Here is a 25,511-nt window from a genome sequence, read left to right on the forward strand (position 1 = left end):
TACTGTGTCCCCATCTAAAGAAGGATGTTGATAAATTTGAACAGATTTGAATTTGTGGTTCAGATTAGAGCCATAAGAATGACTAAAAGATTAGAAAGCATGCCTTATAATGACAGACTCCAGGAACAAATATCTATCTAGCTTCAAGAAAAAGTTAAGAGATGACTTGATCATAGTCTCTGATATCTTTACCTACAAATGAGGAACAACAATTTTATACTAGAAGGCCTTTCAGTCTATCAGACAGAAGTCTAACAAGATCCAATGGCTGGAAGCTGAAGCTAGAAAAATTCAGACTGGAAATAAGGCACACATTTTTAACAGTGAGGTTAATTACCCATTGGAACAATTTACTAAGAGTTGAGATGAATTCTCCATCACTGGCAATTTTTAAATCAAGGCTGGATTTTTTATTTATTTTTTTTTTTTTTTTAAAGAGACCTGCTCTAGGAAATAATTCAGGGAAGTTCTATGGCCTGTGTTATGCAAGTGGTCAGACCAGATGGTCACTATGATTCCTTCTGGCTTTAGAATCTATGATTATATAGTCTGTTCCCTATCCTCATCTTAAATCTAGATAGGAGTTTTCCTTTCCCACACAGAGCACACTTCGCCACAAGTCTTATTGCTCCCCTCCCTACTCCTGTGCCCTCCCAAAATGGGCTGTTACCCATTTCTTGCTCATGCTGTCTTTAAATGCTAAGTGCATGCATACATGGAGTCACTAGTAATAGTAAAAGTGATTTTATTATTAGTTTGGTGAGAGCATTGCCTTGGGACTCACCCAGCTCTAAGATGAAGGCTAGTTTTGAAATATTTTTGAATAGTTAATTCTATGATCTAGCGCAGATTTTTATTGATGGATAAAAAAACAGCCCAATCAAGAATGTCTAAAACACACTTTGAAACACTTAAATACACTAAATCACACTTCCCCCACCTAAATTATAGAGTTGTGGTTCTAATCTGAAGAGTGACTACCTAAAAATATAAACTTTTTACTCAAACCCTCCTATTGCCTCACTGCCTTTGTATATTCAGTCATTGCTGCTTTCCAGATCAAAATAAAATATTCATTACCAATCATTCCCACTAGCACTGCAGAGTTAACAAAGGTAGGAGAGAGTCAAGTGCATTCTATTACAGTTCCCATATCAAACAAATTGTTTACTAAGCCCCTGCAGCTGAAAATGGTGATGTTTATGCTTGAAAAGACCCAGCTTGACTTTCAAGTTCCAGGCTAAATTTGCAGGGCAAGCAGAAAGGGAGAAAACATCTTCCTATTTGTAAATTGAGCAGATTGGACTTGGGAGTCAGAGAGACAAACTTGAAACTACACGAGAAATATGACAGTGATGGAGATTAGGAATCTAAAGAGAATTGTTAGATTTTTCAAAACAGAACTGCACTTTAAACTGAAAAATTAAATTATGCAAATATATGTTGCTGCTGCTGATTATTTTGGGTTTTTTATTACATTAGTACCTAGAGGCCTCCACCAAGATCAGGCCTACTTTGGAGTTGCCACTGTAAACACACATAGTAACAGATAATCCTTGCCCAAAAAGTTTGCAATCTAAGATTCTGATTCAGAAAAGCATCCCTATTCAGGAAAACACTTAAGCACACACAACTTTAAGAATATTCTTAAGTGCTTTTCTGAATTTCAGCCTAAACAGACCAAGGAATTATTATCCCCATTTAACAGATGGGGAGCTGAGGCATGGAGAGATTAAGTGACTTGCCCAAGGTCACTCTAGAAGATCACAATGGACCCTTCTGGCTTTGTAATCAATAGTATAACTAAATGTCACACAAGAAGTTAGTGGCAGAGCCAGGAATTGAGCCCAGATCTTTAGAGTCTCACTCCAGACATTACCCACAAGACCATCACTCAACCCTTAAAGCCATCTTGACTGATCTTACATCCCAAAGAGTGATATGTAGTAATGTGGTGTGAAAGTGACATACCAAAGAATATTTTTAGATTGTAAAGTCTTCTGGTCAAGGACTGCCTGATACTGAGTCTGAAAGTGCTTAGCAAAACTGGGCTCCAATCCTGGTTGATGCTATTAGCATAAAAACAAAAAACTAAATTCAAAATTAATACCCATGAGTTTTGGGGAGGTAGTAAGATTCAAGTCACAATTTCCAAAACTGTGTTTTAGTGACTAACTTATTATTTTAAGAATAAAATTGGAGCATTAAACCTCACGATTTTCATTTATTGTTCCCAATAATAATAAAAGCTAATGCATTATTTCAACTTCAATTTTGCTATAGACAAAATAGCCTAAAAGCACAATGTGTATATAATTTACCTGCAAAATCAGTTATCAGTGTATCATTACTAGACAGAGATGATTAATACCAACTGAGCAAGAATTGTTTTAACTCATAGAACTAAATCTGCCAAAATGGAAATGCAATTCATAACACACTTTAATATCCTAATCTGACATAGAAATCAAATGAAAATGAACACAAGTCTTGCATAGTACATTGTTCCTGACAATGTAATACATTTAGAAACTTAGAAGTTCAAATCATATTTCCCATGCATTAGATACTTATTTGAGCTTATACTCCATCGCTCTTCTTCTGACGGGAAATTGTACCTATTCTGCCACCAAGATGTGTCCAAAGAGAAAAAGACAGCGAAACTTACTTGAGAATTAGCACAAAACCAGACATAACCCATGAATTTAGAATTTACCCATGGATATAAGTAAATCTAGAAAGGCTGTACTTGAACTAGATACAAACGTTGCTGAATTTGTCCTTTGGAAGGACCTGAAGTATGCACCAGAGAACAGAGAAATAGTTTCCTGTATTGCTACATTTGTAAATAGCCAAGTAATGCAAAACACATGCAAGTACTTCCTCTTCAGTGTTTCTCAGAATGAACTTGTCACCCCTAAAAGCAATATAATAAAAGTTGCAGAAATCCTGTGTATTGGATTGGTCTCTGCCATAGTTTAACAATGGTGGGTATTATTCCTATTTTGCAGATAGGGAAACCAAGGCAAAGAAGCCTGATTTTTTTTTTAAGTCAGTCACATTACAACCGCACAGGCAATGGGACAATCCGACACATAATAGCTATTTGTGCAAAATAAGTATTTGATTTTCACACCCATTTATGGAGTTTGCATGCACCTAAATTCAAAACTCAGGTCCTAACTCAGGTCCCAACATCACCCAGCACATCAATGGCAGATTCAGGAACAGAACACAAGCCTAACAGAGTCCTTGACGTGACGGCCAGACAACATTCATTTTATATGCAACATTAGAAAGTCTGGAATGTTCTGCCAAAAGGTGCTCTGACAGGCTCAATGCGAACAACTTATATTAGGTTAGAGGCAAAAACAGAACTTACGGAAGTAAATAAATTAAGCCTTTGAGAAAATTCTAACAAGCAGATGGTTTCCTACATCGTGCCTCTAAAACAATGTGAGACTAGACACCTAGGTCAAAAATAGATTAGTTATCTCTAAACCCCCTTAATTTTTAAAAGTTTTGGTTTTTTTTTAAATGTTGATTTTTCAACACTAATGTTGGCTGCAATGTAAAAAGTGAGCACTCTGCTTGGACAATGAGAGCAGTGTAAACAGTTGGATTCTCTGGCTCTCCTGCACTAACACAACTAGTGTTAAATAGGATATTTATTTCTTACACCTGTTTTCAATGGATTAAAAAAAAAAAAAATAGTTTTACAAAAACCTAAATTTGGGGCCCAAAGGGACCCGACAGTATCAAATCTACTTAAGACCATGGTTAAAACATATTATTAAATCCTGTAAACCATTAGCCATGTCATCAAATCTGGCAAAAAAATTTGACATGATTTATACACATGTATTTTTAATCTGCATAAGAGATGTCAGATCCCTAACTCCAGGTTATCAAAGTAGAATACTCCTACTCTACATTACCATTTATATAGAAAAAGCAAAAAACAAGTCCCAAAAAATCATATTCCTTCATATCAGGAACGTGGTGAGTCAATACATGGTACCTTTTATGTGAAAACATCCATTGAGTAAATGCACAAGACATGAATTCAACACCAGTAGGGAGTGTATGAGATCTCAAGTTAACCAGAATTTTCCAAACAAGAAGTGAGCTAAGAAAAGAAGATTTTAAAATGTTAAGACAACATGGCTTCATGTTATCACCAAAACTGTGTCTTTCATGTACCATTCACCCTGTGCGCCCAAAGTTGCCTCAAAATTTAAAAATCTGTGTGAAATGCAAGATTCTGCACTTCAGATTTACAGCTCCTGAAACTTGGATCGTCAGACTTTACTACAATGTTACTGCTAAGGAAAACTTGAACGTCTCTTACACCGAACATTATATTATAATGCCATATGGAAAAGTATTAGTGTCAAAACATGAAATGTTTTTTCAGAAATTGTGTCTGTGCTCAAATTCACATAAAAACCCAGCATTTTTACAACCATATTTAAATTTAATTATTGTACACAGGTTAACAAAAAAGTATCACAAGTAAAACTAAACATTGGATTTAACAAAAACAATAGAGTGGTACAATGGGTGTTCAATTTTTCAGGAAATAATATTACAAATAACCATCTCTCAGAGACTTTAACCTCACTAGGGACACAGTTTGTTAAAAATGTAGCTGTTATCTACTGAGCCACTTATCTTAGCACTACAGTATATTTGAAGTCAGAGTCCTACGGTCGAGGTATAAAAATCAATCAAGAGTCTAGTCCCCAGAGTGTGTTAGTCACAACCATTGTATTTCTTTGAAAGGGGAAGGGGGGAAAAGGAGGGAAAAAAAAAAAAAAAAAAGAGAGACCCCAAAAACAGATTCATTAAAAGGCTGCTGTATATAGTTTATCCTTCCCATAGCATACTCAGTTCAAATTATTGTTAATATCATTGGTAGTATGGTCTATATCTGGTTTGATCTGGGTGATGTGGTCCAGGAAGTGGGGCTTGAGAAGGTGGACCTTGCATTCTTGGGGGTGGAGGAGGCCCTCTTGGAGCGGGCCACATCCCCGGACTCATTCCCCCAGGCTGTGTAAAAGGAGGGCTGAGAGTTCCTTGATCTTCACTGAACTGCGGCAAAGAGTTAGGATTATAGTGATGGGGAGGGGGTGCATTTACATTTACAGGTGGGCCACCATGTTGAGGAGGGGGAGGTCCTGGAGGAGGGTGATTCATATATGGTGGCATTTGGGCAATTATGTGTCCAGGGGGAGGGGTTATTGGTGGTGGAGCAGAGGTCATCGGTGGTGGTGGAGCTTGGCTATAAACCATATGAGGAGTACCTGCTCCCTGGGGAGGATGTTGCATTGGATGGCTTATTGGTGGTGGTGGTGGCGGGGGTGGTGCATAATGTTGCTGTGGAGGCATAATATGATGAGGATGGGATACCACTGGTTGACCCTGATATTCAGGATGATGATGAGCAGGTGCTGGGGCTGGTGGAGGTGGTTCTCGAGCACCTGAATTTGAATCATCCTGAATAGGGACAGTTATTAAATTGCTGTGTTTTCTCGTGGAAATACGAAAAGTATCCTGACTGACCGAGCGAGGTGGTGGTGGAGCCATTGACATCTCTGAAGGGGGTGCACGAATGTCCTCATGTGGTTGGTTATAATGCTCGTGCTGCACATGCTGTAAAGGAGGTGGCGGCATCATGAGGTGCTGCTTTGGTGGGATATGGCTCATATGATGCTTATCAGGTGGCATTATGAAACGCTCAGGAATTTCAGCAGGAGGTGGGGCAATAGGAGGATGAACAGGTTCAAGTGGAGGACGGGTAACAGGTTTTCCAGCTCTCATATGACGATGGTTGATGTGAGCTTGTAAGTCTCTCTGAGACAAATATGTTCTCTTGCACCCTTGAACAATGCTACACATGAAGAGAGACCCTCGCACACATTGCTCAATTCGCTGCACGGGATCATTACAGCTAAATTAGAAAAAAAGATCAGTTTATTATCATCACCAACAGCTGTGAATCTAGAAATATTTAGGCTAAATGATCATTCCACAATTCTACATATTAGAAGTAACATTTTTTAGTGCCAACGCAACACAAAAAGCTTGTATTTCCTTAATTCAAATTAAATTACAATATTTCAAAATTAGACAGACATTCTCCTATAGAAGCACAGCTACAAAGTACATCAACATTTCCTGAGGAGACATTTAGAACTGACGTCCCATAATCTGTATCATATTCTAAGATGTGTCAAAAAGCACAAAAGAGAAGGGGTTCTTGAGATGAGGGTATACAATTAGTAAGTGAGCCTTAACTACTAGTGAACTGTCATTTACGCTATTGCAGGTAATAACGGCAAGACTGAACACAAATATGTCAACTACTTATTTTAAATATCTTCTATTTACCATTTAAACTAGGGCTGTCGATTAATCAGTTAACTCACGTGATTAACAGTGCGATTAAAACTGCAATTAGTCACAATATTTTTAATTGCTATTAATGTTTTTAAGTTAAACAATAGAATATCAATTTAAAATTATTAAATATTTTTGGATGTTTTTCTACATTTTCAAATATATTATTTCAGTTACAACAGTATACAAAGTTAACAGTACTCACTTTATATTACAAAATATTAGCACTGTAAAAATGGCAAACAAAAGAAATATACTGGACCCTCACTAGAATGCGCGTCTATATAGCGCGAATTCACATATAACACGGTCGTGGCCATGGATCCCAAATTTAATTACTTTAATTGCAATTCATTTTAATGTGGTCCCCGTGTTAACACAGTACCACGAATGGATCCCAAAACCCGCGTTCTAGCGAGGGTCCGGTGTAGTATGAGGTGAATTTAAAAATACAAGTACTGTAGTGCAATCTCTTCATCGTGTACGTACAACTTACAAATGTAGATTTTTTTTTTTGTTACATAACTACACTCAAAACCAAAAGAATGTAAGACTTTAGAGCCTACAAGTCCACTCAGTCCTACTTCTTGTTCAGTCAATCACTAAGACAAACAATTTGTTTACATTTACGGGAGATAATGCTGCCCGCTTCTTATTTACAACGTTACCTGAAAGTGAGAACAGGCGTTCGCACTGCACTTTTGTAGCTGGCATTGCAAAGTGTTTAAATGCCATTTATGCTAAACATTAATATGCCCCTTCATGCCATTCCAGAGGATATGCTTCCGTGCTGATGACGCTTGTTAAAAAAATAATGCATTAATTAAATTTGTGACTGAACTCTTTGGGGGAAGAATTGTATGTCTCCTACTCCGTTTTACCCGCATTCTGCCATATATTTCATGTTATAGCAGTCTCGGATGATAACCCAGCACATGCTGTTTGTTTGAAGAACACTTTCACTGCAGATTTGACAAAACGCAAAGAAGATACCAATGTGAGATTTCTAAAGACAGCTAAATCACTCGACCCAAGGTTTAAGAATCTGAAGAGCCTTCCAGAATCTGAGAGGTACTAGGTGTAGAGCATACTTTCAGAAGTTTTAAAAGAGCAACACTCCAATGCAGAAACCACAGAACCCAAACCACCAAAAAAGAAAATCAACCTTCTCCTGGTGGCATCTGACTCCGAGGATGAAAATGAACTTGCTTTGGTCTGCCCTGCTCTGGATGGTTATTGAGCAGAACCCATTATCAGCATGGACGCATGTCTTCTGGAATGGTGGCTGAAGCATGAAGGGACATATGAATCTTAAAATTTATCTAGCACATAAATATCTTGTGGTCGGCTACAACAGTGTCATGTGAATGCTTGTTCTCACTTTCAGGCGATATTGTAAACAAGAAGCAGGCAGCACTATCTCCTGCAAATGTAAACAAACTTGTTTGTCTGAGCAATTGGCTGAACAAGAAGTAGGACTGAGTGGACTTGTAGGCTCTAAAGTTTTACTTTTTTAAAAAAAAAATGAAGTTATTTTTTGTACATAATTCTACCTTGGTAAGTTCAACTTTCATGATAAAGAGATTACACTACTGTACTTGTATAAGGTGAACTGAAAAATACTATCTTTTCTTTTTTACAGTGCAAATACAGCGGACTCTCGCTAGAGCATGCATAGCTAGAGCGCGGATTCCCATATAGCACGGTTGTGGTGGTGGATCCCAAATTTAAATATTTAAATTGGGATCCATGGTAACGCGGTCCCCTCATTAACACGGTACCGCGCATGGATCCCGAACCCCGCGTTCTAGTGAGGGGCCAGTGTATTTGTAATTAAAAATAATAATATAAAGTGAGCACTGTACACTTTGTATTCTGGGTTGTAACTGAAATCAATATTTTTGTGTTTTCTACATTTTCAAATATATTTAAATAAATGTTTGGGTTTTTTTTAAATTGTGTGATTAATCGCAATTATCTTTTTAATCGTTTATTTTTTTTAACTGCTTGACAGCCCTAATTTAAACATCAACAGTTAAACTGAATCTCTCAATATCTGGATGACAATGTAGTGTCAACTACAACCCCTCTGGTACAGCAAAAGCATTCTTTGCTTCTTCCTACTGAGCTGTTTTTTCAACAAACAAAAATTAAGACATATGTGAAAATAAGCAGTTTAAATTATTCCAGTATATTCTCCCTTTTTAATAAGCAATCACTAGTGAACTTACCCTGGGCACATCTTGTCGCCCTTCTTCTCATGTAATATAGCACAGTCATAGCAGAAAACATGCTTGCAAGGTATCTAGAGACACACAAACAATCGCTTCATTAAACCATTATGTCATTTATAGAATGTATTTTTGAAAAATTAAATAAGTTTTGATACATTCCTCCCTCACGAACATGCTTTCTCAGTGTGTATCTTCTTGAAAATAAAATTCTTATATTTAAGTTGTCTGAAATGCATGCTGGGAAATGGACAAGATACACCTATACGTAACAAAGTATGCAGTACCTTTGATGGGACATTTTCAAAAATAGCTTGAATAAGGTACATTCCATTAAAAAGAAAATGCAAAGAATGCACCACGAGCTCTTCCTATGGCAGCGAGGCAAGGCTGTTTATGGAAACTACAGCCATATATTTCAGCTGTCCCTGCTATGGGGACTTAGTAACACCAGTACCGGTACTTCATGGTTTAGCAACTGGTATTCTAGGCTCCCCCTTGCTAATCACAGTTCTTTTAGCAGGACTCAGTGCTCTGCTTCTGCCAGTCTCCCATGTAACTGTGCACACATTAACTTGGATGGAGCTTGCACTTCTCCAAATCAAGTTGAAAATTTCCATCCTGGCAGTTGGAATAGTTCAAGTTCTGTGACAGGTCAGCGAAGGCACAACTGAACAGGACACAGTGGCTTTGACGGCCAGTGCCTAAGGTCCATGTCTCGCTAATTGGTACAGTTCTCCAAATAGACTGGTATTCACCCAGGCTTTAAAATAAGGAAGAGACTACACAGCAGAACTGGATTCATAGTGCAGCCTGTAAAGTTCTTAACTGGCATATCTGAGCCTTGGCATCTCTACTACAACTATAAGTGACTCAAGGAATCAAGTTACCACATTGTTCTTCCCAAACTAGTAAAAACATGGTTCCACGATGTAGTGTAGGTGTGTTTTTAACGTCGTCACAGGCAAGTTAAAACTCTGGACAATCCACTTATATTACAAACCCCATTACAGAGACATAGGACCAGTCTGCAAAACAACTTTTAAATGGTCAACGGCCAAACTGGTGTAACAATTCCTCCTGACTTGGTCATAACCATTGTGTAGGCAAGACCTAATGAATCAAACTACATTCCTGAAATGCTTTTCAGCACACCCCAGATGCTACAAGGAGCAAGTGAGTAAAAGGAAAGATTACAACTTAACACCACAAATGTCTTCACGGTCTATAAAATAAATAAATAAAAATGCTCCCCTAAGCATCTTAATAATAAAGGTTGGTTGGCCTGAATTAGGACTATAAAGGTTAGTGACTCAAAATGCAATGCTAATTTTTAAAAAATTAAGCCAAAGTTAAATCCCTCAGCATCTATTAACTTTTAGTCAATATTTTAACTTTATTCTTTGCATTCTGTTATATCACTGCTTTAAAGGAGCACAGAAATGAGTAACATCTAGTATTTACTAACTCAGTTAAAGTCATCAAGTAATATACAATGCTTAGCTTAAAAAAATAAGTTGCTTTAAGGCTAAATGGGCCTATTCATAGATATTTAGGTCAGAAGGGACCATTATGATCATCTAGTCTGACCTCCTGCACAACGCAGGCCACAGAATTTCACCCACCACTCCTACAAAAAAAAACAACTCACACCTATATCTGTGATATCAAAGTCCTCAAATCGTAGTTTAAAGACTTCAAGGAGCAGAGAATCCTCCAGCAAGTGACCCGTGCCCCATGCTACAGAGGAAGGCGAAAAACCTCCAGGGCCTCTTCCAATCTGCCCTGGAGGAAAATTCCTTCCCGACCCCAAATATGGCGATCAGCTAAACCCTGAGCATATGGGCAAGATTGATCAGCCAGATACTACAGAAAATTCTTTCCTGGGTAACTCAGATCTCACCCCATCTAATAGCCCATCACAGGCCATTGGGCCTATTTACCATGAATATTTAATTACCAAAACCATGTTATCCCATCATACCATCTCCTCCATAAACTTATCGAGTTTAATCTTAAAGCCAGATAGATCTTTTGCCCCCACTGCTTTCCTTGGAAGGCTATTCCAAAACGTCACTCCTCTGATGATTAAAAACCTTCGTCTAATTTCTAGTCTAAATTTCCTAGTGGCCAGTTTATATCCATTTGTTCTTCTGTCCACATTGGTACTGAGCTTAAATAATTATGCTTATTATGCCTATTATGCTTCCACTGAAGTCAATAGATATTTTTAAATGGACTACAATGGCAGCAGGATCAAGCACCATGTCAGCCACTCTTCCAAAGCGATTTTATCCCTTAACCAAGCAAGGAGACATCAGCAGAAGATATCTGCAACAAGAACAGCTTGGAGTTCTTGTACAAATTAAGGCCTTGATTTTATACTGAGACGCATTGGTATATACCCTTTTGCTCATGCAGAGCCTGAAGTCAATGAGCTCTGCATGGGATAGGTATGCATCTATGTGCATCTCAATGCAGGATCAGGGCCTAACTTTACAATAATTCTACTTAGTGGGAAGCTGTGACTCCTATTTTAAAAAAAAAAAAAAAAAGTTAAGTAGCTGTTTTGTATGACGTTACACTTGCACTAGCTAACTACCCATATGCCAATGGGAGCACAGAGCACTTTTCCAAGAACAGGTATAGACTTCATGTTAGTTCACAGCAGGGTAGCTTTTCTATCAATACAGCTCTACTCACCATGCGCCCATACAATTTGATAGGCAATCCACACTTGTCACAGAAATGGACTGGGGTATCATCCTTTTCTCCCAGCAAGTTTATCTGTCAAAATAGCATTCATTAGGGCTCCTTATTTCGTTAGGGTATTACCAATATGCTTGAAAGTTCATAAATATTTAATAAGGAACAGAGAACTACATACAATCTGAGAACACAGCACAGAATATAGTTTCAGAAAGCAGTGGTAGCACTTATTTTTTATTTGATTTCTCTAAAGATAAGTAGGATGCTCTGCACTCTGAGAATATTAAGAATTAGCTTACGTCCTAAGGATTTCAAATTTAACGTATAGTATCATCAGAACTATTGCATTCATGAGTGTACCTTAAAGTCCCAAAATATGTGTCCATGGAATCTTCTTGGATTCCCAAACATGTCCGCTCCTTTGCACTCATACCGCTCCTCTTCATTATAATCAAATTCTTCTGGGGGGAATGGGAGGGGGGAAGAAAAAAAACAATTTTTCTAATTGACCCAAGTTGCTATTAAAAACACATGCCATTCTACATTACAATCATCAAGAAATGCTACAGCATTTCCAATGTCTGCAGCCTGCCTTAATTCCATTCCGCAAGGAAAAGTAACAGAAGTAGTGCTACACTCTGAAGACAGAGACCATTTATTTTTTTATATTGCAGAAGCACCTAGAGGCCTCTAACCTGTATTCTTATAAGTTTGGACGGCATCTAACATATTAGTTCTCCAATACTGAGTATGGCCCCCGAGCACCACTGCAATATAAATAATAATAAATTAATACCCTTTCCTTCTATAGCATTAAACTATTTAAATTAGTTTACCTTCATCACCAGCCTGTGCCTTTGAAGGCATCCTGTTCATAATTCTTGGAGCGCGTGGTGCAGGTTTGGTTTTGTTGGGCTGTTTGGAGATGAGCTTTATAGGGATTCGTCTGCGAACATCAAGACCACCCAACGATCCAGAACTATTAGTGCCTTGCAAATCATTGTCTATATAAGAGAAAAATATGTTTACTGTCATTTTCCAGTTATTTTATACGTTAGTTTCTGAAAGGATTAGATATTAGCAGAGACATTTTAAGGAAAACACTGATTTTATTAAAGCTAGTTTAAGCCTTCATTTACTTGTTTGAAAAAAATCTTAATCTATTGCTCACATGGTACCTTCAAACTGTCAGGTCATGCCAACAGTATTGGTCATAAATGAAATTATGCAGTAATATGACATTTATAATGAAATCAGTTTTGGAGTGAATCAGTCTCTCTCTTTCTCAAACTGTAACTTCTTTGGGGCAGACTGTCTTTTTATTGTGTGTTTGTACAGCATCTTGCACAGAAGTACCCTAATTCATGATTAGGGCTCCTTGGAATAAACACTGTACAACTAATGAACACGGATCTTCCCTCAGGAACGGTTTCGTATATACTGTTTACAAGGGAAACCAAAAGACAAACATATTCCATTTATGATCTTGGGCAAAATAATGGAACAGCTGAGATGGGGCTCAATTAATAAAGAAGGGTACTATTATTAACGCAAATCAACAACCATTTCCAGAAAATAGATCTTATCAAACTAACTTGATATCTTTTATTTATGAGATTACAAGTTTGGTTAATAAAGGTAATAGTGTTGATGTAATATAGTTAGACTTCTGTAAAGCATTTCACTTGGTATCACATGATATTTTCATTAAAATCTAGACCAATATAAAATTGACATAGTAAATGTTAAATGGATTAAAACTGATAGGCCTCAAAATGTAACTGTAAATGGGAAAATCGCCACTAAGCAAGTATGTTTCTAGTAGGGTCCCACAGAGATCAGCTTTTGGCCCTATGCTATTTAACATTTTTATCAATGACCTGAAAGAAAATAAAATCATCTCTGATAAAGTTTGCAGATGACACAAAAATTGGGGGAATGGTAATCAATAAAGAGGGTAGTTCACAGATTCAGAGCAATCTGGATTGCTTGGTAATCTGGGCACAAGCAAACAATGTGTGTTTTAATACGCTAAAGGTAAATGTATACACCTAGGAACAAAAAAAGTAGGCCATACTTACAGAATGGGGAACTCTATCCTGGGAAGTAGTGACTGAAAAAGATTTGGAGGTTATAGTGGATAATCAGCTGAATGTGAGCTCCCAATGTGATGCTGTGACCAAAAGAACTAATGTAATCCTGGGATGCATAAACAGGGGAATCTTGAGTAGGAGGCTGTTTTACCTCAGTGTACTTAGTGCTGGTTAAACTGCTGCTGGAATACTGTGTCCATTTCTAGTGCCCACAATTCAAGAAGGATGTTGATAAAATGGAGAGGGTTCAGAGAACAGCCATGAGAACGATTAAAGGATCAGAAAACATGCCTTACAGTGACAGACACAGAGAGCTCATCTATTTAGTACACGGGTTCTCAAACTGGGGGTCAGGACCCCTCAGGGGGTCACAAGATTACTACATGGGGGAGTCACAAGCTGTCAGCCTCCACCCCAAACCCCACTTTGCCGCCAGCATTTATAATGGTATTAAATATATAAAAAAAAAGTGTTCTTAATTTATAAGGGGCTAGCTATGTGAAAGGGGTCACTAGTACAAAAGTTTGAGAACCACTGATTTAGTATAACAAAGAGAAGGTTATGGGATGAGTTGATTACAGTCTACATAGAAAAAATATTTAATAATGGGCTCTTCATTCTAGCAGGAATGATATAACACAATCCAACAGGTAGAAGATGAAGTTAGACTGACTGGTCAATCCCAGAAGATCTCCGGCAGCACAGCAGGGCTGCCGCTAAGACAGGCTCCCTGACTGCCCAGGCCTCACGCTAGGCCCAGAAGTGGCCAGTGCACCCCGCAGCGCCGGGGGGGGGGTCTCCCTCCACGTGCTGCTCCTGCCTGCAAACACTGCTCCTGCAGCTCCCATTGGCCGGGAACCTGTGGTCAATGGGAGCTGAGGGGGCAGTGCTTGCAGAGAGGGGCAGCACGCAGAGTCATGTGCTGTCCCCCTCTCCCAGGGACCTGGGGGGGGGGAGTGAGTGGGGTCAGGCCTTGGGGGAAGGGGCGGGGCAGATCCTGGGTTGCCCTTAAATTCAAAAAGTGATCTTGGGCATAAAAAGGTTGGAGACCACTGAGCTAGACAAATCCAGACTGGAAATAAGGCATACTTTTTTGAGTGAGGGTAATTAACCATGGGAATAATTCACTACAGTCACGGTGTATTCTCCATCACTGACCATTTCTAAATGAAGATGGGATATTTTACTAAAAGATATGACCTAAGAATTATTTTGGGGAAGTTCTATGGCCTGGGCTATAAAGGAGGTCAGACTTGAGCATCAGAGTGATCCCTTTTGGCCTTGGAATCTACAACATCTTATTTAACACATCACTGGAACATCAGTGACCAAATATAGCAAACAGAGAATTAATAAGGCTTTACCAGCACATCTGATAACATATTTATGTAAAATCAAAGGCTAATCCCCCTACACACATAAGAATGGCTTTACTGGGTCAGACCAAAGGTCCATCTAGCCCAGTATCCTGTCTTCCGACAGTGGCCATTGCCAGGTGCCCCAGAGGGAATGAACAGAACAGGTAATCATGAAGTTTTCCATCCCATCGCCCATTCCCACCTTCTGGCAAACAGAGGCTAGGGACATCATCCCTACCCATCCTGGCTAATAGCCATTGATGGACCTATCCTCCATGAACTTATCTAGTTCTTTTGTGAACCCTGTTATAGTCTTGGCCTTCACACACACACACACACACACACAAACCCCTCTTAAGAGCAGTTTTAATCTTAAAACTCCAGTGCAAGGGAGGCAAGAGACACCCTGACACATGTCAATTCCCAAGACAATGGGCAAGGACAATGTCTAGGCAATAAACAGGGCCCTCATTACATGAAAATATTATGCAATGGTATTACTGTAGCACCTATGAACCCTAGTGATGGATCTGAACCCCACTGTGCTAGGTGCTGTACAAACAAAGAAAAAGACAGTCCCTGCCCAAGCAGTTTACAATCTGAGAAAATATATGGAGGAGTACAAAGCAGTAACGACACACACACAGAGGCAGTCGGGACTGGTGCATCACACAGACAATATATCAAGCTTGTGGATGTTCCTCATATTGGGAAATTATGACTCCGTTTATAATAAAATGTATGATGATGCTCACATGCATTCCTGGGCAGCCAACTTAAAGGAACACTGCAATTTCAGAGCAGAGGTCAACAGGGGGAACAATTCTGAATTGCATACTGAGGCACTGCAAAAAAGCGGATAGCCCCTGTCTGCAGAACACTGATGTGTCTGCACACATGGAATATAGAGATCAGATATACGTTTTAGGCCAGGGGTTCTCAAACTGGGGGTCGGGACCCCTCAGGGGAGTCATGAGGTTATTATGTGGGAGGCTGCAAGCTGTCAGCCTCCACCCCAAGCCCCGCTTTGCCTCCAGCATTTATAATGGTGTTAAATATATAAATACATGTTTTTAATTTATGGGGGGGGGGTCACACTCAGAGGCTTGCTATGTGAAAGGGGTCACCAGTACAAAAGTTTGAGAACCACTGTTTTAGGCAATCCAGTCCATCTCATTGCCAGCGCAGATACCTACAACAGAAAGTTCCGTTCTGGTACTTCAAGATCAGAACCTTCTGAGAAGATTAACAAAGACGATTATAGGGCTTGAGTGATTGAATGAGGTATTTTTCTGAGAGAAGGATAAAAGAATCAAGTAGGTATCAGTATGGCTAAATCAGGAGAAAAAGTAAGAACTCTTAGAATGGTAGAGAATGTATTTATAATCAAGAGTAATGGGATGACACTGTAAGTTAAGTTCCCTCCATCTGAAAACCCATCTGGTGTGAGAAATACAGTATTCTGGATAAAAAGAGCAAACGTACCCCTACTCTGTACCTGCACGTGCTTTTACACAGGAAACTCTTCTGGGCAACAGAACTCTTCTGGTTATTTATTGGGCAATTTACCCCATGTGCACTAACTGTGCTAACTACACAAATAATATTGCACAGCAAAAATAACTATAGACCAAATATTAGAAAAACAACTTCCTAAGAGAGATTACTAGGGAAAAGGTGACAGCCCCAACACTTGGAGGATTTAAAACTAGACTGGATAAAACACTGAAAAAATTACAGTAAGGAAAAAACCTGTAGTGACTTCCAGGAAGTAGACTGACTGATCTAATAAGTCTTTTCTATCTCTTAAATTCTATGGGTCACATTCATCTGATGTAAATCCACATTGACTTCAGAAGTCAATGGAGTCACACCACAAATTAACACATCTCTATGAATGTCTGAGTCGCTTGTCACAGTTCTGACCCAAATAAAAACTACTAAAGCTCACTCAAATTCATGTAAGAGAAATCTTATGCTTTTGAGTTTTTATAAATTTAAATTTTCAGTTGTATTCTAACACATTTTAATTAATTGTCAGTTAATTAATAGAATTGTAGCTTCTTATTTAGTCACTTGTTTCTGTACGTGATGAATAAGTCTGTGAATCTTTCATGGAGGTCACAGATTCTGTGACTTTCCAGGACCTCCACGACTTCCGCAGCTGCAGCAGCTGACCCGCAGTGGCCTCTAATCCAGCAACCCCAGGCAACTGATCCCGGGTGCTGTGCCAGAGCAGCAATCCCAGAGGGGCAGCAGTAGGGCTACCCTATGGCCTGGAGGGGTGGGGCCCCCCCCACACCTTCCCGGGGAGCAGCAACATCAGCAGGGCCCTGGGCTGCCCCCCATCCCCAGAAGCAGCAGCATCTGTTGGAGCACCTCCCCTCCACCCCAGCAGGTAAGATTTAGTTAACAATATTTTTAGTAAAAGTTACTGATAGGTCACTGGTGATGACTTTTTCATTATTGCCTGTGACTTGTCCATGACTTTTACTAAAAATACCTGTGACTAAATCGTAGCCTTAGTGATGAACTCTAGACTACATTCAAAGTAATCCCCAAACCCATGCTATATATACATAGCAGTAACAAAAGGTGTGCATCCAGGGACGATTTGCAGCAACCAGGTAAAGAACAGTGTTCAATTCTGGTATTTCTATGCCAGAAACTTTGAGAACATCAACATAGCATACTGCAAGCAGAATAAGAAAATAAAGTTTTAAGCAATGCCACTATGATAAATCTCAAGTTTTGTAAAAATCTCAGGATTTTTCTACCTAGACAAAACCTTGATTTTTAAATGCTCCTCTCAGGCCCACACAACCAATAAAAGGCATGGAATATGCTGCCAAAGGAGCAGCATTAATATACTGCAGATTTGAACCTGCAACCTTTATGTTAGCCTGCAATCCCTACTGGTTTGCCTGCTTCTTAGGCCAATGGACGAGAACCAGCTACAAAAAGTGCAGCGCGTTATACAACCAGTACATACTTCTAGCGTAGCAGATACAGCCAGGTGTTTCCCGTCCTCGGCCACCTGCGAATCTGCCAACTACACACCAGGAACCAGAGTCCCTTGCTAAGTCAGTACAAGGTGGACCCATCCTTCAGCTCGAAATGACGAGCCTCAGCCATTGCTCGGGCAGTGACGTCTGGGCGAACGCTGCTGTAGTACCCCCGACCCCAGCGCATGGCGGAGGGGACCGCACACAGCCTACGGCTGCTCCCACTTCCCTGCTCCCCCGGGCGGACAGTCACAGCGGCCTTCCCCGTCCGCTCGGGGCCCCGCCGAAGGAAGCCAATGGGGATCGGGGCCTGCTCCTCGGCAGGGACCGGAAGGGACCAGGGCCCGCTGTCAGGGTGCGGGCTGGCGGGGGCGCGGGGGCTGCGAGGCCCGGCCGAGTCCCCTCCCCGCCACACTGTGGGCCGGCGGCGCTGGGGTCCAGGCCGCGCTAGGCCCCGGCCGCCAGGCCGCTCCCCAGGCCCGCTCCCGGGGGGGGTCTCCCCGCGGCCGGCTGCCCGGGCCGCTCCGCGCAGTGACTCGGGGCAGGCCCGCCCGGGTATAAATGCGGCTCCCTCCCTCTCCCCTCCTCACCATTGTGGTCCATGATTCGGCGCGGGGCACTGTGGGAGCGGAAGTCACCACGCCGGAAGCGCCTGGACAACGGAAGCGGAAGCGGTGCTGTCAATGCCGCGGGGGGTCTGGTCAAGGGAGAACCGCAGTGAGCCGCGCGTGCCCAGGGGCCGGAGGGCCGCGCTTCGGTGGGCAAAACGAATAGGCCCTATGCAAGCTACAGCTCCCAGGGTGCACTGCGCAGGGCCGGGGACTGTCGCTACCAGCATGCTTTGCGGGCCCCACAAAGTCGGGACATTGGCTCTTCATGGCCCTGTCGTGGCCCAGGGCATGCCGGGAGCTGGAGTCCCCTCAAGAATTGTCTCCGCTGCGGCCCGCGGTGCCGGAGGTGCTCTGTTCCCAGAGCCCGCGGAGCGTCTGAGAAGGGCCCCGCCCTGCGAGACTCGGCCGCCTGGGAGCTCATCAAACCCCAGCCCCGGGCGGGCGGGCGGAGGCGGCGGTGCCGCCAGGCTGGGTGCTTTGCAGTGGCCTTGGGCGGCGCGAGCCTTTCGGGGTCCCTCCAGTGGCTCTTTCGAGCGTTTGTCCGCAGCTACGCGCTCTAGACGCGGGCTCTGGGTTCTGACTGAGCGAGGAGCGTCTCCCCGCGTCGCGCGGCTCCGGCACCTGGCGCACTGTGGAAAACACCAAAGGTTGCAGGCCTGGCGATGAGTGAGCAACATGCCCCCCGAGGCTCACAGGCAGCGCTTCCCCAGGCTCCACATCTGCTTTCCGAACCAAGCCCCGGCCTGAGGGGGCCTGTAGCTCTTCTCTGACCTCACTGTGGCTTGTCAGCATCTTTCTGGTGTACACACACAGATATTTCCTTTGCAGGAGTCACCTAAGGGAATGTCACCAGCAAGCCTAGCTATGTGGCGCATCTGCAGCCTAGAATTAGGGCTGTCAATTAATCACAGTTAACTCAGGCGATAACGCCAAAGAAATTAACTCAAAAATAATTGCGCTATTCAACAATAAGGGAATACTAATTAAAATTTATTATAATATTTTGTATGTTTTCTTTCTTTTCAAATGTTTTCAGTTACAACATCAAATACAAAGTGAGCACTGTACACTCTATATTTTTATTACAAATATTTTCACTGTAAAAAAGAGAAACAAAATAAATAGTATTTTTCAGTTTACCTCCTACAAGTACTGTAGTGCAATCTGGTTTTTGTGAAAGTGCAACTTACAAATGTAGAATTATTTTTTCCATATAACTAACTGTACTCAAAAATAAAACAATGTAAAACTATACAGAGCCTACAGGTCCACTCAGTCCTATTTCTTGTTCATCCAATCACTGAGACAAGTAAGTTTGTTTACATGTACAGGAGATAATGCTGCTCGTTTATTTATGTCACCTGAAGGTGAGGACAGGCGCTAGCATGGCACTGTTGTAGGTATATATGTTCCAAGGTATATATGTGCCAGATATGCTAAGCATTTGTATGTCCATTCATGCTTCGACTTGTAGATTGCACTACCTTTTGTTTCTTTTTTACAGTGCAAATATTTGTAATTAAAAATAATATAAACTGAGTGTGCTATGCTTTGTATTTTTTGTTGTAATTGAAATCAATATTTATGAAAATATAGAAAAACATCCAAAAATATTTATAATACATTTAAATTCTATTAACCGTGCAATTAAAACTGTAATTAATTGCAACTATTTTTTAAGCTTGTGATTAACCACAATTATTTTTTTTAATTGTTTGACAGCCCTACTTAGAATTAATGGCTTTTTTTTTGTTCTGCCACATTGCACTCATGTCTGAACTTGCTGTCTGGTCCTCACAACTTGGTGTCTTTCAGCATTTATACTTCCCATTTTTATCCCACCCGTATATGTGTGTTGGACTATTTTTCCTTGTATTGCATTGGCCTGGCTTTTTTTTCCAAATGTCTCACTTTGTTATTTTTCTTCCCACATTTCTTGTCCCTCTGGGCCCTCTTGTATTATTTCTCTGACCCTAACTTATATTTGCAGTGTCTAATTTTGTATAGAAATTCAGTAGGATACAGTCATTTGTCCACGCTTTGCCGTTATGGGTAGTAGGCAGGATGTGGAGCTTTCAAAAACCCTCTGCAGCCATAACAGGAGGAATGAGTTCTTGCAAGTGCAGGGGAAGAGAAAGAAGGGAGTGCTTAAATCTCTCCCAAGAGCCATGGGAAGCGGGTGAACTGGGCTCAGGGAGGCTAGCCCTGGCCCAATCCTTCTGCCTGGGGCCCTGCCCCCCATTCTCCCAACAGAGCCCAGAGGGCCCCCTCCCCAAGCACTCCCAGCTCTGGGTGGGTGGCACAGTCCCCAGTGACAGGCAGACAGGCGGCACAAGCACCGGCTTTGGCCACCCGGAGTCCCTAGCTGCAGGCCAGTCCCCTGCTAGCCCTAGCCATGGGGTAAAAGCCGCAGGGGCTAGCAGAAAGCAGGAGAAGGTCTGGGGGTGGGTGAGGTCATGCTGTTTGGGGAGACTCAGACTTCCCTGGCCTTTGATACCCACCGTCCATGATGGGAATCCTGGCCCGCAGCCAGGCCTTGGAGGAGTTTCAGTGTGTGGAGACATTTCCTGCACAAGATCGTTGAGAAATCACCATAAGGTCTACAGATGGTACTAAAGAGAGTTGCCACAACTGCAGAGCCACAAATCCACAGCAGCTGTTTTGCAGCTTTTAGGGGGCTCATGGCTGATGCTGTTTCCAGTCACCTGCTCACGAGCTGCCTGTGTTTTGATCTATCTAGGGGGCAAATTTTGCCCTCTGTTACACAGGTGGCCAATGTGTCACCCTGGAATAATAGATGGAAATTCTAGGATGTAAAGGATGTTATAACTGTAGGAGAAACTTAGCTTCTCACATAAGGGTATTGTAAATTCAGCTAAGGTCAAAATAGTAACAATTCCTATGAAATTCAATTCAGTGGGAGTCTTTCCAGTGACTACAGCCAAATCCAGTCTCCATTGAAGACCCTGCAATGAGGGAAGCTGGTGTGAAAGTGATAAATTTTCTGAGAACATTAAAAAGATAAAATCTGGGGGGAAAATAAGAATCCTATTTCCACATTGTGCATTTATTTCTTCCAGACAACATCTGACAAGAAGTAACGAGAGCAATACAGAGAAAAATAAATGCAACACTAAGGGGGTGGTTTTGAGTATGCGCAATTTTTATTCCTTAGGTCACTGACAACATTCTTTAAAATACAGTGCCTTTTCTAGAAGGTAAAAAGATTAATAAAATATCTATCTCTTTTCAAGGTAAACCTTTGACATACAGAGATCTAACAGTATTAATAGTCACAAAATGCTTAGAAAAATGCCATTCCTGTATTATGCTTGAAAAACAAGTATATCCAGCTGTGCTTTTGAAGGGTTTATGCATGAGTGCAAAGTTCTGCAGGGTTTTAGCCATATTGTAAAATACATTACTTTGGTATCCTTCATATAAAAACAAGTATGGCTCCTCTTGCATTCCACCCCCCCCCCATTGAACAGAGGTATTTGAAATTTTCTTCATGATGTCTGTTCTTCTTCTTAGAGCTTGGATGGGTGTATTAAATTAAGAATGTAAGGGAAACCCATGAGAACATTCTTATCTGGATAACTGTAAATATATGTACTAGTAACTCAAAACAAATATAAACATGACTCAGATAATAAGTGTATATACATCCCATGCGTGTGAATAATTGTCCTATACCCCCATTCTGCATTAATTAATCCTGGTTAAAAAATCATATTTTAAAAGGAAAATGTATTTTTAAAATCCTTATATTTTATTATTACTCTTCTTAAATGCTAGGCAGCAAGAATGTGAGAGAGAGCCAAACTAAAATACTGGATCCAAAGCCATTTACATTTGAGGAAAGTTTGGATCAGGATTCAAACTTCATAGTGAAGGCCCATCTCTAGCAAGAAAAATATGTTCTAACAGTACCACTCTATTATTTTATTTTATTTCGTGATATTCCTTACTATATGTTCCTCAGAAAAATAAAAACCCAAGTGGCTTCTAACAATTTTCAAGTTAACCAAAATATTCAGTATTGTGTAAGTGGTTACAGTTTCTTTTATATAAAGGTATATCAAATGGACAACAGTTGATCAGAAGTAATGTTTCTGAGGGAAATTGGCCTGATCCTTCATTGTTGCACACACACAGCACTTCCATTGACATCAATGGATGTCAATTCTGCCACCATTTTCGGATCAACATACATAAGAATAGCAGAGTCAAGCTCTGAGCAAGTTTGTAATTTAGAGATCAGTCCTACAAGGTGCGAAGCACTCTAGTCTGACCCAATGAAGCACTAAACTCTTGAATAGTCCAATTGACTCTGCTCATGCTTAAATTTAAGTATGTGCTTGTGTTTTGCTGGATTGGATGAGAATGCTCAACACCTTGCAGGACTGAGCCCTTTGTACTTTTGAAAGTAGTAGCCTATTTGACTGCCCTGAAAACCCCTTATTTATCCATAGGTTAAGTACAGCATCACACTGTTACGCCAGTGTTTCAGCTCTGCCAGAAAAAGGGCCATCTCTGGGTAAAGGCCCAGTCCAACTGTCGGTGAAGTCACTGCGGATCTATCAGCTGACTTTAATGGAGGTTCAATGCGGTTCTTAGAGATATAATCTCTTAGTGCTTGGCTTCCCATCTGAGTCTGCCAATTAATGCCAGTTGTGATGGTGGTAATATTCTGTGTGCAATGTGTGTGTGGTTGGTCCCAGTTGAAATTTTGTCTGATACAGTGAAATAAAATTTGTAATTAAAGTAATTTTAAATATAGAATCATAGAATATCAGGGTTGGAAGGGACCTCAGGAGGTCATCTAGTCCAACCCCCTGCTCAAAGCAGGAAATATGAGAAGATACTAAAATGATCACAAAGTTTAGACCATAAATGTGATGTAATCTAGAAACCTATGGTTTGTAAGGACTACGTATGGTTTTTATTGCATGTTTTTTCAACATTGTATATTGGTAGTTGCCACAAGGAATTTCAGTTTTAAAAACTAATTTATTTACAATTTAATTTAATTTTTAATGTAACAATTTGTGTAATTCTTCATCTAAACATATATTCATTACATGGGAACAATCATTTCTTACATAGCCAATATAAAGCCTTAAAAACCAAAGTTAAAATGTTTTCTTGTAATCCTAAATTTTGTGTAAATTATTGCACTGGGGATTGTAGCATAACTTTTAAAAGTCCACATTTTTTAGAAGAATAGAAGCAGTTTGTAGAGTATTAAAAAAATGAAACAGTTTATGCAGCTAATTCTTCATTAAACCAATGATACTGTTACATCCCATTTCAAAAACCAAACTAGATATTAAGTCAGATCTTTACTCCAGTTTTATAGCAGCCTATTCCACAAATTCCGTGAACTTCAATGGGACTATTTGTAGAGTAAGGGAGTGTTATCTATCCATGTTTAATTTCAGTAATGATTATTAACCAGGAGTGCATGAGTTACTAAAAATAGCACTAATGAACCAAGACTCTTAAGTAATAATCCTTCTTACTGAGCCTTATCCATGTATATGATTAACATTTTATAGCAATATAGTAAACAATTTTGAGTGAATAAATTTCATCTGTACTCCATTTCTGTTATATAAGGGATTTTTTATACTGAGACTGTAATGCTGCAACAAACCCAGGAATTATTTTGAATGACTAATAGATAGATTTTAAAGACGTGTGTTGTTGAATGCAGCAGTGTTAACATCCTGGGAAACTAATTAAATGGGATTGCAGATCCTTTTGCAGGTCAGGGCCTAGGGCTACCATTGCCTATTGTTTCTCTTTTGTGAGGAATTTATTATTTGTATTACAGTAGCACCTTGAGGCCTACCATCAGGGTTGGAGCTCCATTGTGCTAGGCAGAATACAAACACATAAGAGACAGTTCCTGCCCTCAAGAAGAGTTTACAATCTCCTCAACCCCTGGGACTGGGTTACCATAAAGTAGCTATTTTTTCCTATATGCATTGATTATATGGGTTATATACACAGACCGACAAACCCTAAAGCTGGTTGCAATTTCTGTAATAGTTCTGATGATCTGCCTCCCATATCTTGCCAACATTGATACTATGAACAAATTTTTCTGATCAGACTTGACTATTTTAAGGATTACATGTCAACAGACAAAACTTGGAGATTTATAGAGCTCTGTAGAGTTCAGACAAAGAAATTAGTGTTTTCTTCAAGTGCAAAGACAAGTCCCAGTGCAGAAAATGCTTATATAGTATTGGTGCCTGAATATTGCCAGGGAGTCCAAGATATCCATAATAGTTTTCCTTCATGAAGCGAGTCTGCGCATGGCCTAATGAAATAAGTTTTGAAAGATGGGGAATTGTGAGAGGGAAATAGGTGATTAGTTCTGTGTACACACCATATTAAAAAAACAACAACAAATTTTGCATATAACTATACAACCAAGGGGTTCAGTCCTGGCTGACTGAGTCTGCCAGGAAATAATTTTAAAAGGCTGTAACCTGAAGCCATCTCTCTGGTTGGTAGCTTCATCACAGAAGTCAATCAGGGAGATGAAGTGAGCTTTGAGACCTGGAGATTACCACCTACACCCAGTAAACACCGGCTATAAAGCAGCTGGTTGAACCCTCACAAAACAGTCAGTCTTGAGTCAGGCTGTTTCTTTTTCAGTCCCTGAGGTAGCCTGAAAACGTTAGGGGTAAATTATGGCTTTTAAAACTGGCTGGTGCTTGGTGGATGGGGAGAGCAGTTTCAGGTAAAAGCATTAAGCCTTTGTAGGGTAGAAGCAGGCATAAAACCTTGAGGGTGCTGGAGGTAGGAATGTGTGAATACATGTGGCACCTGCTACACCTTCAAAAAAGATTCATTGTGACTTCCCTCACTAGCATTGACTGTTAGGTGCATAAGGAGGGCAGACTTTTGGCATCCCTCAACCCACTCTTTGGGTGTGCCACAGTCAATATTTTCCCTGGATCAGCCAGTCAGCTGCCAAAGTCTGTAGAGCTCACAAGGCTGTGGTGTTTTGGGTTTTTTTATATTTTTTTTATTTTTTCTTGGTTGGCCCCATATATCAGCACCACTCATATTGCTATAGTTCCGA

At 40.5% G+C, this 25,511-nt stretch overlaps 2 protein-coding genes across 5 annotated transcripts in view; both read right to left on the reverse strand.

Moving 5' to 3' along the window:
• Positions 1–399: 399 nt before the first annotated feature.
• On the reverse strand, positions 400–18,600 carry CBLL1 (Cbl proto-oncogene like 1). Of its 4 annotated transcripts, none has more exons than XM_073328448.2 (6): positions 18,389–18,600; positions 12,179–12,346; positions 11,703–11,800; positions 11,337–11,420; positions 8,634–8,707; positions 400–5,953 (listed from the first exon to the last, which is right to left on the reverse strand). In XM_073328448.2, the coding sequence occupies exons 1-6, from the start codon at positions 18,399–18,401 to the stop codon at positions 4,912–4,914; spliced, it is 1,479 nt and encodes a 492-aa protein (XP_073184549.1). In that variant the 5' UTR covers positions 18,402–18,600; the 3' UTR covers positions 400–4,911. The 4 variants fall into 4 exon arrangements, with proteins under 4 accessions (XP_073184549.1, XP_073184547.1, XP_073184548.1 ...); XM_073328446.2 differs by lacking the exon at positions 18,389–18,600 and adding an exon at positions 17,786–18,375; XM_073328447.2 differs by having other exon boundaries at positions 401–5,953; positions 11,703–11,803; positions 18,389–18,599.
• A 5,084-nt stretch (positions 18,601–23,684) lies between these two features.
• SLC26A4 (solute carrier family 26 member 4) overlaps positions 23,685–25,511 on the reverse strand; it is a 28,738-nt gene continuing 26,911 nt past the window's right edge. The window contains exon 20 of the mRNA XM_073328449.2: positions 23,685–24,740. Within this exon, the coding sequence (XP_073184550.2) occupies positions 24,717–24,740 (24 nt within the window). The 3' untranslated portion in view covers positions 23,685–24,716. The remainder of the gene's footprint in view (positions 24,741–25,511) is intronic.

This window comes from Lepidochelys kempii, chromosome 1 (genome assembly GCF_965140285.1).
Source record: "Lepidochelys kempii isolate rLepKem1 chromosome 1, rLepKem1.hap1, whole genome shotgun sequence".
Lineage (NCBI taxonomy): Eukaryota > Metazoa > Chordata > Testudines > Cheloniidae > Lepidochelys > Lepidochelys kempii.